Source organism: Sceloporus undulatus, chromosome 4 (assembly GCF_019175285.1).
Source record: "Sceloporus undulatus isolate JIND9_A2432 ecotype Alabama chromosome 4, SceUnd_v1.1, whole genome shotgun sequence".
NCBI lineage: Eukaryota > Metazoa > Chordata > Lepidosauria > Squamata > Phrynosomatidae > Sceloporus > Sceloporus undulatus.
In genome coordinates, this window is record NC_056525.1 from 87,204,708 (window position 1) to 87,221,698 (window position 16,991).

The 16,991-nt window shown below is 40.0% G+C and overlaps 1 protein-coding gene across 2 annotated transcripts in view; it reads right to left on the bottom strand.

Moving 5' to 3' along the window:
- Positions 1-4,603: 4,603 nt before the first annotated feature.
- The window catches only part of C4H1orf87 (chromosome 4 C1orf87 homolog), a 47,043-nt gene continuing 34,655 nt past the window's right edge, over positions 4,604-16,991 (bottom strand). For both annotated transcript variants that reach the window (XM_042462122.1, XM_042462123.1), the window contains exons 8-12: positions 16,224-16,321; positions 12,996-13,066; positions 7,829-7,863; positions 7,281-7,437; positions 4,604-6,237 (exon numbers count right to left, since the gene is read on the bottom strand). In XM_042462122.1, coding sequence (XP_042318056.1) covers positions 6,077-6,237; positions 7,281-7,437; positions 7,829-7,863; positions 12,996-13,066; positions 16,224-16,321 — 522 coding nt within the window. In that variant the 3' untranslated portion in view covers positions 4,604-6,076. The remainder of the gene's footprint in view (positions 6,238-7,280; positions 7,438-7,828; positions 7,864-12,995; positions 13,067-16,223; positions 16,322-16,991) is intronic.

The window sequence follows — 16,991 nt, forward strand, 5'->3', positions numbered from 1 at the left end:
TCCAGTTCCATGGTGGGTGCTCTTTCTTCCTCCTTGCTAAAGCCAACTGGTTTTCCAAATATGGCCTGGCTAGGTTTCCACAATAGGGGTGCCTCTTAGGCTACCCACCATAGCGTCCCTTTTAATATTAAATTGATTAAATTGATATCAAATATGGGAGGAGTTACCTTCCCAGGGCAACAGGAGGTAGCATTTTAGATGACCTTGGGAGGTGCCACTCCTGCTCAGGCAGAAGCAGGAACAGGACTGATGAGATGACAAATAGAAAGTATAATTGCAGTCTAAAGCAAACTTTTTCAAACTATTTAAAGGTGCAGGACTTGTAGAGATTTTTTTTCTATGTGCTAGGAACTTGCACCATATTTGTGCTCATTGACAACAACTATTTCCTTCTTTCCCACAGATTGGCAACCAATAGTTTATGAACTGGCAGTGCTGTATGGACTACCACTTGTAAACAGTACTGATCTAAACAATACAGTGTACCATTAGTAACCTTTTTAAAATAATAGTTTAACCATAATGGTTCCCTTCTGAGGACCATTGAGAACTACTTATCTCTTTACAAGCCCCCTGTAGCAATGAAATAATCAGAACAGGCCCTTTTCTCTGTCTCACCACCCTCTCTGGTTTGTTTGATGGGAACAAGAGAGAGAGTCTTCTCAGTGGCTGCTCTCAGGTTCTGGAAATCCCTCGCTAGAGAGGCCAGCGTGGTCCCGTCCCTGCTCTCTTTACCTTCTTATGCCACCAGGCTTTCTCAAACTGATAAGAGCTGAACTTTAATTATTGTGCAAGGTTTGTATAGAGTTTTGTATAGTTTTAAATATATATATGAAATTTTAATTTGTAATGTTTTTAACTTTTTAAAATTGATTAAAAAGTTGTATTTACATTATTGTATTTACATTTTAATGTTTTGTATTGTTTTTAACTTGTACTTTTTTAATTTTGTTAACCGCCTTGAGTCCCTATACAAGAGAAAGGCAGGATATAAATAGATGATATAATAATAATAATAATAATAATAATAATAATAATAATAATATCATCTCTAAAGATACTATCCTGCTTAATTCATTCACAGAATAATTCCCATGGTTCTATTGATGGGGTGGAGAATTATTTTATTATACGGTGCAGAAGTCAGTAGAGAGAGTGAGCAGAACTTACAAAGTTTTTGTCATCTGTGTTTCACTGATTAAAGTTAATATTTTTAAAAAACATATTCATTCCACTGTCTTCCTTTGTTTCTCTGGGGCTGTACTGTTATCTACATCCATCTTTTTTCTGTGCCCAATTTTACCACCTCTCTGGTTCACAATTTGGAACCACTTTTCATTTAGAATTCCATCCATCCATCCATCCATCTTTGAACAAGCAAACCATTACAACATTAGAATTCCTTTTAAAAAATCAGCACTTGTAAACATATTGATCAAACTGTAAGACTTCAGCAACAGATGGGAAAGCAAAACAAACAGATGGAAAAAACTTCATTTCCAAAAATGGGTTTGGATGGAAGAGAGATTGATATGTAAAATCTAAGCTATTTTGAATAAGTATTTCATTGTTGAGGATCTATAGGATTCAAAATGTGTAACAAAGCTATACAGAATAGCAGTCCATGGCTGGAATACATTAAGTCGGTTACAAATGCATAAGCTGGAGTGACATATCCCTACCTATTTACTACTTTAGGGAATATGTCAGGACTGTGAAAGCCTCCAAATCCTCACTTACTGTGCAGCAGCTGTACCAAGCAATAGATGTCTGTCCTACTGTTGACTGAGAAGCAGCTGATTGACAATTCAGCCACATCCCATAAATATTCTCTTGAGCAGGGGAGAACTGTGACAGAGTTTCTGCTTCTGACTGTCACATCTAAGAGTGTTCATGGAAAAATGTGAAAATGTCAATCAGCTGCTTCCCAACTGACAATAGAAGAGACCTCCATTGCACATAGTGGCTGCTGCTAAAAGGATGGGGGTGAGTGGACTTGGAGATGCTACTTAACTACATAACTAAGATGATGTGATAATGGGATCTTCTATTATCTGGGCAACATAGTGGAGGAATAAAGTCTCTCCTACAGGTAAACAAAAGGTTAATGATATGATGGCTTTACATTATATTTATTGGGAGCCAGCAGCATGGAGGAGGAACAGTGATGAGGAGGTGAGTGGTGAGGATGACCAGGTTGGGGAGAAATGTGCAAACTTCAAGATGCTTTCAAATGAGAGCTGATAAAAATAGGCTGCCACGAGCCATGGGAAAAGACTGACCAATAGCAACTGATGAATACTGACTGACACAGATAGGCAGGGACTGACTGAAAGGTTTTGAGACTGATGAAGATGTGAGAGGGTGCTCCTTGCCTCACTGTCATTAGGGGAGCTTGTTCCTAGGTTGGACAAAAGAATCCAGACTCCCAGCTTCTCATGAACATCCAACGCCTAGAACATCATCTGTCTCATGAGTAGAATATAAATGTTCAACTAGTCATGTTAAGGATTATGTTTCCTTTAACTTCAGCTGATTTTGATTTTGTTTCCTTTAACTTCAGCTGATTTAGGCTGTTTTTGTACTTTTTGTAATTACTTGTAAGTAATATCTGAATGAAGGTGCCTTCATGTACAAGATACTCTTTTGCTAATGAAAGATTGCTTGCTTAGAATAAAAGCTTTTATTTGAAAATATCTTTTTCATGCTCACTTCAAGTGCCTCTGCTTGGAGTGTGTGCATGTATCCAGTATATATAGGATTCACATCTGCCACAGGAAGGGAAGACAAAGTCTCTGCAGAGTCAGAGGTGGGGAAAAGCGTAAGTTAAACACCTCAGTAACTTCCCATTATGGGCTGTACGGATGGGTGGCATGCATCCGGCCCATTACTGGCTGGATTGGGGCTCCAGTAACATCATGGCATGGTCCTGATATGGCCTCCAGAGAGCATAAAAAGGAGCCACAAAAAGTGATTCTTTTTTGTGCCCTCCAAGGGGTGCCATAGCCATGGCGGCATAGCTTTATTATTTATTTATTTATTTGTATTCTGCTTTTTCACAAAGGAATCAAAGCAGATTCCAACAGTATAAATAAAACATCAAACAATTAAAAATTACAATTAAAAAACCCCAAACCCTCCCCCCGCCATCATAAAAACAGTGATCACCCCATAACAAGAGATTAAACATCAAAAAAATTAAAACTGCTCAGTAGGAATACACTGAAATTTCAGGCAGATTAGTGCAAGAAATGGGTCTTTCTCTAGAGTAGGGGGGGATGAGGGCAATGGTATTAATCAGTTTTGATTTCAGTATCAATAGAAGTATCAATAGAGGGGGGAGGCAAGTCGAATGGATCTAATGATCTAACCTAGCCTGGAAAGGCCTGCCGGAAGAGATGTGTCTTAATAGCCTTTATAAAGGCTTCCAAGGTAGTAATATGGTGGATCTTGTCCGGCAGGTTGTTCCAGAGCCTGGGAGCGGCTGATGAGAAGGTCCTCTGGGTCACTGCTGATAGTCTGGTCTTCTTAGGTTGTAGCAGATTCTTCCCAGAGGACTGAAGTATGCGGGGAGGATTATATGGAAGTAGGCGCTCCTGCAAGTAGTCAGGACCATGTAGAGCTTTAAAGGTTAGAACCAACACCTTGTACCTTGCCCAGAAACTAATAGGCAGCCAGTGGAGAAATTTTAGAACCGGTGTAATATAGGCAGTTCTGGATGTGCCTGTGGATGCTGCACCCTAGCTCTGCCCATGGGCCAGCACAAAAGTGCCAGTCTGTATTGCCCCTGTGTTACTGAGTTATGAGGGGTAAATTAATGGGTGGTGGCAGCCAGATAGACTTTGGGATAGACTCAAGAACAGGAGACAGAGCCAGCTAAGTAGGTCATATAGAACAAGTGTCACAAAATAAGTGTTTGAGGCAGATGTGGTCCTCAGTTCCTTTTGTTTATTCTAAGTATAATAGAACAATTGAATCAATTGGATTGGCCTATGAGTTGACTGAGAGCCAGTGTGGTATAGTGGTTTGGGTATTGGATTAGGACACAGGCAAACTAGGGTTTGAATCCCTGCTTGGCCATGGAAACCTAGTGGGTAACTTTGGGAAAGTTACACTTTCTCAGCCTCAAAGGAAGGCAAAGACAACCCCCCTCTGAACAAAACTTGCCAAGAAAATTTTGTGATACATTTTCCTTAGTGGAGTTGAAGGCTTTCATGGTCGGCATCCATGTTTTTTTGTGGGGTTTTCGGGCTATGTGGCCATGTTCTGGAAGAGTTTCTTCCTGACGTTTCGCCAGTATCTGTGGCTGGCAATTTCAGAGAATGCCTTAGGATTGCCATAAATCAGAAATGACTTGAAGGAACACAACAGTGTGCTGACTTGCCATTCAGCAATTGATTCAATGGGTCTTCACTGGTTTGGCTTAGTAAAGAGGATTTCAGCCATATTTGTTTCTCTTATCATGTAGGAAAAATATATGCCACATGTTCATTGCCCGATTTCCACCTTTTCAAGTAAATAATTGCCTACCATCCACCACCTCTCCACCTCACTGCTGTACAATGTAGGCACCACCAACTCTGTATGCATGTATTTATGTATTTATTTATGTATATCCAACCTGTCTCCTTGTACGAGATCCAAGGTGACTTGCAAACAATTAAAAACAAAGTACAGCTAAACAAAAAAAATCTGTACATAAGTTAAAAAACCAGTTTAACAGATTGGTTAAAAACACAAAGTTAAAACAATATGAAATCCTATTAAAACATAACACAACTCTATTAAAAGACTTATCTGTCACATGAATTATGTGGCAAAGGCCTGCCTGACTATAAAGGTCTTTGCTTGCTAGTGGAAGAAAAGGCGAGGGACCAAACAAAACTCCCATGGGAGGGAGTTCTACCACCTGGAAGTAGCTACCAAGAAGGCTGTGTCCTCTCAACAAATGCTAACATACATGTAAACTGAGATAATAGTTATCTCAGTGGAGGCCTGTTCCTTAGGATGGAAGGTCTCTCCCCTTTCCTATCACCCTGTTTGGGCTGTGCCCAACCAGTTCTCTCCTTTGCCTCAATACATGTAACAGCACATGGATTGAGAACAGTTGGGAGTAAGTTAAGATGTGAATAGTCATTTAATCTGCTTTACCTTACGTTCTCCATAGGTCGTCAGAAGGCACAACAACCATTTTTTCTGGTGATTTAGACCCTTTGCTTTAAAAGTGTTTATATGTTGCTGTTGCACTCATGGACACCATAAGAGAGGTTCAATACAACACTGGGAAAGAGAGGGAATGGGCAGTCAGGGATTCCAATGGCTCAGCAATGAGTGAGAGGGCTTTTGTCACTGAAGAGGTTAGAAGAAAATACTAACTGCCACAGTGACTGCACACAAGACATACACAAGCAGAAAGTGTGCTTATGCCTGTTATGTCACTAACAGGATGTCAGCCATGAGCCTCAAGCTAACATCTCCCTCAGCGCAGTGTAAATATCCACATGCAGATCTATGCTACTCTAGCCACATACCTTTGGTTTGATTTACTGAAAAGACCCCGAAGCCAACCACACAACCATTCCCTACTTCATGTAGGAGGAAGCAGAGAAGCCTTCTGGTTACCTCATCATAGCCAGACACACAATGATCAGAGCAGCAGATTGAGATCCCCAGAGGATCCCAGTAAATCCCAATGTTGGTGTCATTATTTCACACCTGGCTATGGAGAAGTAGCCAGATACTTCTCTGCTCCTGCCTGCTCACCATAAAGTACAGAATGCTTGTACAGACAGTTGGGGGAGGTTTGGACACTACAGCAGGAGGAAGGGTATACTAACCCCTGCAGCATCTGAGAAAGGGCATCTGCATGTAGAAGGGACACTTATGTACATGTACTTCCCTAACAGAATCTCAGCGACTGTGTTACATGTATATGTTTTGTTTCCTCTCGTTTGAAAATAAAGACTTAATGGCAAGTAGAAATGTGTGTATATTGAATTAGTAAGAATGCCAGTGGGTGAAGAACATGAAGTGAAGACAAGTGCACTCATGAACACCGTATTAGTCTTACAGATTTTTAGAGTTCCTTCAAGTAATGTAGCAGAGGTTCCAGTGGTATGTCTTGTCCAGGACGGAACAGTCGAAATGCTTTATCAATTTTCAGTGGGCTAAGACACAGGTCAAAAATTTGATTGTAGTTATGGATCATGCGCTTGGCTTTGTCTTTTTCCAACTTGCCTGCATTGGTGTTTTTATTTTAAAAGAGAGTTTGTTTACACACTTAAAAACAAAGTTGAACATTCATAAAATATATCACAGCCATGCTGTATTCTGTATTCTCCAAAAGTAGCTTTTCCAAGCTCTGATTCACACTTTATTCCAAAGCACAGTTTGTTGATACAGGAACAATCTCAATGATAATGCACCTTTCCTTTTCCCTTGGAAGTTTTTAATTGTTATCTCCTGTTGTGGCAACCCTCTTAAAAACTCCTCTGGTGTTATTAGTCACAACATAACTTCTGGGAGGTAGACAGCAGGGCATGTTGTTGGCCTTTATATTCCTTCAGCCTTGCAGTTTCTGGATTCCTGCTCACAAGGACAGTGCATATGTATTTAACAGGTTTTTGCCATAAAAATATTTTTATTTATTTTTTAAATGCATAGATAGAGTGGTGATGACAGGGCTGGCTCTTGGTATTTGGCCACCCTAGGCGAGAGATATTTTGGCATCCCCTGTCATCCCTCATAATTATTTTCACCCCTTGATTTCTGCTGTTTCGTTTGTTAAAGCTAAACATGACATAAAACTTAGATTCCAATCTCTTGTCATAGTACTGAGAATTAGTCAAAAAGTCAATTAGGTTTTTACAGGTTAAAGACTTTTTTACTTTTTTAATAAAGTAATAAAAAAAACCCACAGAAGCACAGGAAAATAGTGCTTTTAATGCAAAAAATATATACAAAAAAAAAGCCACCACACCGCCCCTAAGCTGACTCGTTTGCCTATATGAATGAATTGGCCCTGGGTGATGATGCCAAAAGCAGTATGAAAACTCTAAGCTCATTATTCCTCAATATAAATCATGTTGCAGAATTAGGGGTAAACTGACACCAACAGTAATGTCCAGAAGTTCCAATAATTTTGTGCTGCCTAAAAAATTTTCTGGGTAGTTACAAATGAATATGCCGTTGGCCCCAATACAAGCTAAAAACAAAATAAAAAATCTACAAAGGAAAATGTTTATTGTATTAACTTACTGTTAAGCTGTGTCCATTCCTACCTGTCTTTTTGACATCAGACAAATAAAGGGTTTTTTCCAGTTTTCTGAAGCGGTTTATCCAGGCTTCTTGTTCTTCAAAATCACCAGAATCAGATGACTTAGGATTCATTTGCTCCCAGGTCTTAGCAGCAAGATCTTTGTGCTGTTCATTGCCCCTCTTCAAAAGAAACAAATGACATCATCAAAAGGTTAACATCTGGACAACTTTCTATCCCATTTGAGAGAAACAGGACAGACGAGAACTTGCAAAAGTTGCTTTTTGGACTAAAGTTCCCAGAATCGTCCTATCAGCATGACCATTGGCCATGCTGGCTGGGAGAGTCTTGGTGATGTAATCTTAAAAAATTATTTCAATGTCTGAACAAGACAGTCTATATCGGTCTTTTGATACTAAGGATGGTAGGTAGTAAGATGAAAGTGGTGAGAACATCCACATAATCTGGGTACATAATATTATTTGCAGTATTATTAACACTGGCAAGCAATCTTTCCACAAACCATGATTTTATTAAAGATCTGAGGATGTATCAGTATAATTTTGACAATACCTGAAAATCATCTTCACCTTTCTCCTTGTTTCCTCCTAAGATGAAAACAACTGTGAGCAATTTGTTTATTAAGTTGAAAGAATACAGTTCCCTTTTCCCTGGAATGGCCTACTCCTAGGTATGACATAATGAAGGAGGTGAATATGCACTTGTTCTTTCAAACACAAATGATTTATTGCAAAGATAATATGAAACCCAAACACAGAATTAGAAGACCTCAGTCAAGCAGCCTGGATACAGATGTAAATCATTACAGGTGGCTACAATGAAGGAGCGCCTCTCTTTACACACCCAAGATCTGAGGTCTGCTGCAGGAGCCTTCTTCTGTGTTATATCAGTCAGGGCAATATGCTCTCAGACAGGGTCTCCAGATCTCTGAGCCTAGCCTATGTCTCCAGTTTTCATCTCCAGGTGGAAGATGAGAATGCAGATTCTCCAGTTTTGGCGGACTTCACCCAGGATAAGAAGGAATGGCTGTGTACAAATCTCCAGCTCAGCTAGTACAACATTAGCTTGCTATAATTTTTCAAGGCTTAATTGGTTTCTTGCTCAACTTCAAAGACTCTCTAGGGGGCCTATGTATTTATTTATTTAACTTTTTTCTTTCCTCCCAATCTTAATGGCACCAAGATTCACGTTCTGCTCTGCTCTGCATCTATCTTCTGGCTGTAAGCAAGTAAAATGGGTTAAATATTCATGGTCCCATTTTCTGACATAAGGGCTGGGCTGTACAGACCACCTCTGAAGGGGTGGCCTGCAGCCGCCTCCCTCTTTGCCCGGTCAAGGCCACAGCAGCTGCATGCAGCAGCCCTGATCTGGCTTTTCTGTAGCGCAAAAAGGAGTTGCAAAAAGCGGCTCCTTTTTGCACCCTGGAAAGAGCGCCGTAGCTGCTGGTGCCACAGCTTTATGACACTCCTTTGATGCTGTGTCATCTAAATGCGACTCTAGAAGAGTGCTGTGACACCATGTGCCTTGTGGTGCGTTGTGTGGCATCATGCCAGCCTCGGGGCAGAGCCAGGGCATGAGTCATGTGGATGCCACACCTTGACTCCATCCCCAGGCTGGCCTTTCCTGTCAGTCTGTACAGCCTTTAAGTGAAAAGGAATAATCCCCTCGTTTCAATTTGATCTGGAATAGGTCCTTTAACTAAGACTACTGTTTTAATTTCCAAACAAGGATATATGTTCTCTCTTTCTCTCTCTCTCTGTGTATGTGTGTGAATGACAAACTGTGAGAAACTGTAATTGGTAATTAATGCATAATGCTTAATTCTATCTCTAGGGAGATTATCACACCTGCAAATCCTGCTGGGATAAACGCAGGATAGAAAAGTCACACGGTGTTATCGCACAAACCAAGGCAGGGTGAGTGCAACCCATCTGCAGCCTGGACCCCAGCCGCATGTATTCAGATGTTTTTTCAGAAATTGGAGCTTGCGTTTTTTTGAAAAGTTGCTGGATAAACGCGGCTGTGTTCTTTATATTGTTCTTTACAAAAGCCTTTGGAGCCTAACCGGTTTTATACAGAGCCACCAATCATGTATGGTTTTGATTTGTTTTAAAGCATTTAAAATTGATTCAATCTCTATTCTGTTAACATGTTAAATTATTGGATATGTTGTTAGCCTTTTACAATCATTTGGTTGTTGACATCATTTTAAACTGACCAGGTAGATTTTATTATACACTGCCCTGAGACCATTAGGCAAAGGACAATATATAAATGTTTGGAATAAATAAATAGCTTTTCACTTGCAAGTTATATTGTATGTCATAAAATATAATACTCAGGGTGTAAGCAAGATGCTGCATTTAAGTTATCATCCCATTTATTTCCAGTGTATATAGGTGAGTGCTCTTGTTTATAAAGCCCACCTACTAAAGGAGGGAGAAGCCAACCCTGGTGGCAGCAACACTGGTGGAAGATCCAGTCCAGGTTTTATCCCCAAATTTAAAGGAGCTATCCAAGGAGCTGACTATTGACGCGGAAGCCACCAGTGCCACTGGACACTGGTAGTTTTTTTTAGAAGACAGAAGGGAAGAAGATGAGAAGGCTGATCTCTCTAAGGTGCTGTGTACAGTGCAGCTGGCAATTTTTCATCTTCACAGTCTTCCAAAAAGCAGATTGCCTTAATGACTTTCAGAAAGATAGATTTTTTTTCTTACAATGTCAGCTTCAGAAATATTTGTCTCTTTCACCTCTGTCAGGTGAAACCCATTCCTGTATTCTCCCAGCTTTAGTTTTGTATATGCTAAGCCCTGGGAGTTTGACCCTTCATCAGAGTCCTGTAATTTGCCATCCACAATGCTTGGACATAGTACTAAATTATGGATGACTGGCCAGATTGTGAGGCATAAAATTAAATGGTAAGAAAGATGAATTCAGTACCAGGAATGAATAACATTTCTAGCTGGAAAGACAGCTGGTTTGCCTGCAGCCAGATGGTTAAAGTTCAAGGCCAACTGTTGCGTCCTGATCAGTCTCTGTAACAATGATTGCAATTGGCTCACTATCATGTTGAGTCACCTCCTGAATATTAAATATCCCAGCGAGCTTTCTAAAGATAATTAGATTAATGCACTATATGAATATCTCATGTCCATTATTCCTTTCACAGTTTTTGTTTTATTTTAAAAACCCCCAGATAGCACACTATAAATCATGGGGCCAACAGCTCTGACTGTTTTTGAAAGATGTATTGTAATGCCTCCAGGATCCAACAAAGATCAGAGTAGTATCACAGTGGTTACTTCATAGATCTTCTGTAGCTCAGTAAGAGTACAAGGATGGATGAAGCTTTCACACAGCTTAGCTCCACAATAATATCTAAGTGGAGTAACTTCAAATCTCCAGTTCAGGTAGTAGAGCATTAGCTTGCTATAAGATTTTTCTCAGTTGTATTATCATTAACAGCATTATTTATAGACCATCCCATTAAAAACAAAGTTCCCTGGGTGTCTCATGAAATGCAATAATAGGCCATTTTTAGGTTTACTGGATGACTGTGATGCTCATGTGAGAGCCTTCTCTTCTCCTTAATATTCATCACAGGGTAACTTGCATAATCTTTTAATCTATTATATATGCAGTGAAGACTTATTATTAAAATGTCACATAAAACCACCATTGTTCCACTTAAAACTGCTCCCTTGTGTCTTACTTTGCTGGCAGCTCAGTTCTTTCAATGTATATTCCATGTGGATTTGAATTCAGAAGATGTTGAATGGCCCCAGTTTAGAGGAAAGAACTGCCTCTTTAACTACTGTGAATTGTAGGGAGGTGGAACCTTCATTGAAACTCCCCAGCATGGGGATGGAGAGGAGCAGGCAAGAGACTTGTGGGGCTCTGGTTGACATTTGTCTCTCCATGGCCCTTTAACATAGGCTAGAGGGAAAAAACAATTTTCAGCTGCAAAATACTGCAGAAGATGTGGTTTTGCACATTTTGACTGTTTTGTGGAGGCTACCCAGAAACATCTCAAACAAAGTAAGCAGAAATGACAGGAACATCACTTCTGTTTTCAGAAACATGGTCTATGCAGTATGCATGGAATTCAGGAGGACTCAAAATAGGCTCTCTAAACCTCTGTGCATGTCCACCCCTGTCTTAAGATACAAGCAAAGACCCTGTCCATTATGGCATATTGTAACATTCTTATCTGAGGTGGTTGTACAGGAAGTCCCCAGAATTTGCAATTAATTGTCTGGGGCAAACTATGGTCTGGAAGACCAATTTCTGAATTGAGTTCCACTGACTTTAAGGATAAGTCAGACTGTAGATCTATGAATTTTACTCACTTCAGATGTTGTGCTATGAAGTCAATTGTTTATCAGAGTTGTTACTAATTTCTGATTTCAGGTCAAGGAAATGTTGAATATTAGGAAGACTGAACTGGTTTAATCCACAGTGTAAAATGTGATTGCTAATATAGCTGATGGTAAAGATTGGTCATTTTTCATCTCCATAACTTGTTATATACAAATGGGACTTGGTACTCAAAAGTCATTGTGGATGTCCTGTTGGCAAGACAAGTTGTGACTCTGTGTATCATTCATAGTTAAATGGGAAACTTCATCACTACTATAGGATTTTCTTTAAAGTAATATATCATATATGTATGGTCTGTAGAACAGAGGTTATAAGAATTACTTGCAAACAAGTGAAAAAGAAAAAAAATTAGATATGTCATTAATGCTGGTTCAGGCTCCAATGTTTAGAATAGTCTCAGTTTTTGGAAGGTAAACCACCTTTTTCCAGCTTTTTACCTACAACTGTGTTGTCATCATTATGTAAATTCTTGGACACCAGTTCACTCCATGGATCCTGGCCTTGGAGGGAGAAGAGAGGCAGGCACAGCTCCACCATGCCCAGCCCCAGAGGAAGATTAAAGGCGATCCTCCATTCCAACTACTACTGCCCTGGCCTTGGAGGTAGAGAAGAACCAGCAGTATCTGCTGGACTTGATCTCTTTTCCCATTGTCATTTCTGTCTCCTTTTATGTCATGTCTTTTTAGATTGTAAACCTGAGGGTAGGGAACTGACAAATTAACAACTGTAAGGCTCTCTGAGAGCCTTTGTGGTTGAAGAGTGGGGTATAAATACTATGAATAAATAAAATTAATAAATCTGAGAAAGTAGACCAAGTCTATGAAACCTTATGCTACAACATCTTTTTCACAGTTAGTCTCAAAGGTGCTACAAGGTCCCTTTGCATTATGAAAATTGATGGTGCTAAAGCAAGCAAGCAAGCAGACAGGCAAGCAAGTAAGCAAACAGGCAAGTTAGGAGACACATACAGTAGGGTTTGTTTTTTAAAAAATAAAAATTCTTGCACTATGTGAAAATCTTTCTGCCTAAAATGAATGTTCAGCCATACTCTCATAACTTATTTATACTTTTCCATATGTCCAAGCCCAATACACAGAAACTGATATTACCCCGCTTAAGAATTGCTTCAGTAATCATATACAAGATTAACATTGCTTGAAACTGAGAATACCACTTTCCTTGTTATTCTGAAAAGGTAAGGGATACTGCAAATGTAACAATTGTTAACTTATTATCTAGGTGTATGAGGTATTCCAACAGCTGTACATGAATACAAAAATGCTGTTTCCAGATTGTTATGGGCAGGCACATGACCAGAAGTGGAGATTGTATAGCTTACTTGTAAAAAGAAGTGATGTAGAGGTTATCCCAGCCTGGACTTTCCTCAGAAATTCCACAAATGAGTTCCACCTACATAAGGAAATTGAAAAATTGAATACAGTGGCTGAGATTCAGCATCAGGATATATATATATATATATATATATATATATATATATATATAGAGAGAGAGAGAGAGAGAGAGAGAGAGAGAGGCAAGCTTTGGGAAAGTACGGGCAGTTGGTTTCTTTTCAACACATCCATTGGAGCCCTGGTGACATAGTGGTTAGTGGTTAAATGCCAGTCCTGCAGCCTCAACATTGTAAATTCAGTCTTGGAGGGCTCCAAGATCAACTCAGCCTTCCATCCTTTCATAGGTCGGTAAATTGAGTATCCAGCTTATTGGGGGCAATTGGCTTACACCTTGTAAACTGCTTAGGGAGTGCTAGTTCACTGATAAGCAGTATAGAAGTGTACTTGCCATTGCTGTTGGTGTCCAGTTACACGGAAACACCTGGATGCCTCCCTGCTGATCCCTTCCACTCCGGGAGAACATGGAAATGGCCAAGCTGGGTATGTTGTACTACTTATATGTGGGTAGGGAGGCGAGGAAACATCTGATTATGTCTGTATGGGATCTAGATGGCTGACACAGAGAATAAGCCAAAGACCATGGGACCACTTCTCCAACCATTAAACAGTTAAGGAGGGAAGGAGATGAATGGGTAGTGGTAAATCCCTCTCATCTCCCTCTTATTTAATAGAGAGAAAGAGAGAAGGAGAGGCACAGTAATGATATTCATCTGCCCCCTCTCCTTCTTTCTTTCCCTGTTCCCACTCCCCAACTGTCTCCCTCTCTCCTACTCCTCACTCCCATAGCAGTGGGCCCACAGGGATCGCTGTTAGCCAGGTGTATATCTACCTAGGATACAAGACTCTAGAGAATGGCTTGTGGCACCTATTCCAAGAGGGACATATACAGATATAAAACAGGGTATTGGCCTTTAATTATAAGTCTTTAAGGTACTATAAACTTTTTTGTTACAGCTGAGCTAGGATCTTTATTAGCGGATCTATGTAGAATGGAGAGCAGATGATATAGCATACTATGTAGAATGGAGGACAGATTATATAGCATTTTCTTAAAAAAATAATTCTAATTTTTTTTTTTTTTTTTAAAAACACCCTGATAATCCAGACGGTCTTGTTTTTATGTGATAAAATTTGGTAAAGAAATGTATGGGCTTTCTCTTCTTCCATTTATCTTGCTATGTCCTATTCCATATCTTTGGCAGGGTAAAGAGAGGGCACTACCTTGTGCAATGGGATTAATCTTGCATGGAGGCAATCACTCATGAAGTTTTATTGATCTTAAGCACATTTAATCACAAAGTGGCTCTGAGCAGAAACCTGGCTAATTACTTAGGAGTTTCACTCACAGTGGGAGTTTCAATTAGAACACATGATGCATAACTAAAGGAAAGTTACTGACTGGTACTGACACACACACACACACACACACACACACACACACGTTTGCACCAGATTTTAAGGGGAAAAACACATTAAAGACATAATTCTATGTATGTTTAGACTTTGCTAAATGTTTCTTATATTTGTTCCTGACATGGCCATGGTAACATGCATTTATCAGTTGTATGTACGGTTTTACAATGAAGATCAGAGATGCCATAGTGGTATGCTGAGATTAAAGCACTGCAGTAAGCAGGACCAAAAAGACACAAAGATTTCCACAGTATGTTAGTATACAGTTATCCCTCCATGTTTGCAGGTTAAGCATTCGCAGATATGATTTGAAGCCAGTAACCTCTGCTGGAGGTTGGCCATTGAGTTTTGCTGGAAGACCTACAGATGCCTAGAGAGAACACTCTCTAGGCATTTGTAGATCTTCCAATGTGGGTCTATGGTCAGGTTGAGCTGGACATTAACAACAGAATTGCAGTGGAGGATCTATAGATGCCTAGAAAATTGTTCTCTCAGTGAAAAAAATAGTGAGACTATATGCACATTTTCCCACTTTTGCTGGAGGAGGGGTTTGCACCCCTAACCTCCATGAAAGTTGAGAGCTGACTGTATAGTGCTACACTGGAGGATTGTAACTTAGGCTAAATCTAGACAATTAATGAAAGTAAACTCAAGACATTATGTGCTTGTGTTCATCTGTGTATGTATGTGCCAGGGAGAAGACATTTTTCAAACATTATCTATATCCACAGAGTAGGAATGGAAAGAACACCCAAAATATTTTTTTCAGTGATCAGAAATATGTTCCTTGGTTATTTGGAAACACTCCCGAGGAGAATTCTGGATTGATAAGAATTTTTTGCATTTCAAGACTAATTCTGGGCAAAACTTGTATATGGCTTTTTTGTGCAGAAAACAGCAAAAATGTTGTTGTGCAGATTTTCTTTGTAGAAAATGCTGGTTCCTGTACACAAAATGCTGTGTTCTGTGCAAATGTACAGCATGAAAATTATGTACAGGACAAGTCCCAAACACTGAAGTTATCAAATAATTTTTTACAGTGGGAAGAAAACAAATTACTTGTTGCTTAGCAACAAATCACATCCTTATGCTAAGCACTGTACAGTTGTGCTATATAAGGACCAGTGTGTAGACATAATAAAAACAAGATGAAATCATTTTCTTCTTTTCCTAGCCTTCACATGGCATTGTTTCCCTTTGGCCTGCAGATGCCAGTTTTACACTGATCTTTTGAAACAGCAAAGAAAGGAATGCTAGGCCCGGTACAGACTGCCCATTTATGGTGGCCTGGGGTCAAAATTAGGGCTCGGGAGAGTGGAGCATTCACACACTCCACACGCGCTGATGATGTGCCTTGTGCGCTGCATCCAAATGGGGCGGTGCACAAGAGATGTCACTGCACTGCTCCAGGGCACTAATGGTGCCTTGGCAGTGGCATGGAAAGGAGCTGCTTTTCGCAGCTCCTTTTTGGAGCGGATCATTGCTGCTCCCGTGTGGTTGCTGAGGCAAGGTTCCGGGGCAGAAAGGGGTGGCATCTTGCCGTCTCTTCCTGCCCGTCTGTACCAGGCCCTAGTTATCTGGAAACTAGGGGAATTTGGATAAAACCAATCAGCTCCACAGGGATTGGCTTGGTTTCCTGCAGCACAAGTCCCTACCTGTAGTACCACATTCTGAGCTGGTCAAGAGGGTCAAGAAGCAAATGTAAAGTGCAGAAAGAGAGGAAACATCTCCTTAAAACTCACAGTATTCTGCCACTTTTGCTCAAATCATAGGTGGTCGCCAATGTTTCCACCATCCCAGGATATAGAGGTAGTCCATGCTTTTGGCAAATCATCTCTATCTGCAAATAATTATACACTACGTTTATAAACAGGAGCAGTCTACAATTGTATAATGGCAAATAATCATGAAATGCACTATTATCATGCCCCCAAGGAGAGTCCAAAAAGGTTGACAGCTGTGTTGATCCCTACCAACCATCCAATTGCAGCATTCCCTTCTGTAACAGAAGCAGGTGAGATTATGTGTGTGTGTGTGTGTTGAGGTCACTTGTCAACTTTTATAGGGTTTTCTTAGCCAAGGAATAGTCAGAGGTTCGGGGTTTGGATTATATATTTGAGACCAAGGGACAACAGAAGTTTCAGTATCACAGAATAGGTTTCGCTCATAATAATATACTATTGGTGGAACCACCACCACCCCTGGCAAGATACTGTGAAGACTGCTGTTAAGTCGCAATGGAACATAGAAATCTGAGGCAACTGACATTGTCTTTTCTGTTACATAATTTAAAAAGATCATGGCATTTTGAAGCAGAGCATGTTGACTCAAATGCTGGCACACTGAAAAATAAAAGCAGCAATTCATTACAAAAATATCATGAACTTGAGAAGAGAAGTGCTACCTAGTTTAGCAGATCTTGGACCCTTTTACACAATTTATGTAGTGGACATAATTGTTGTTGTTGTTGCTGTGTGCCTTCAAGTAATTTCCAACTTATGGCAACCCTA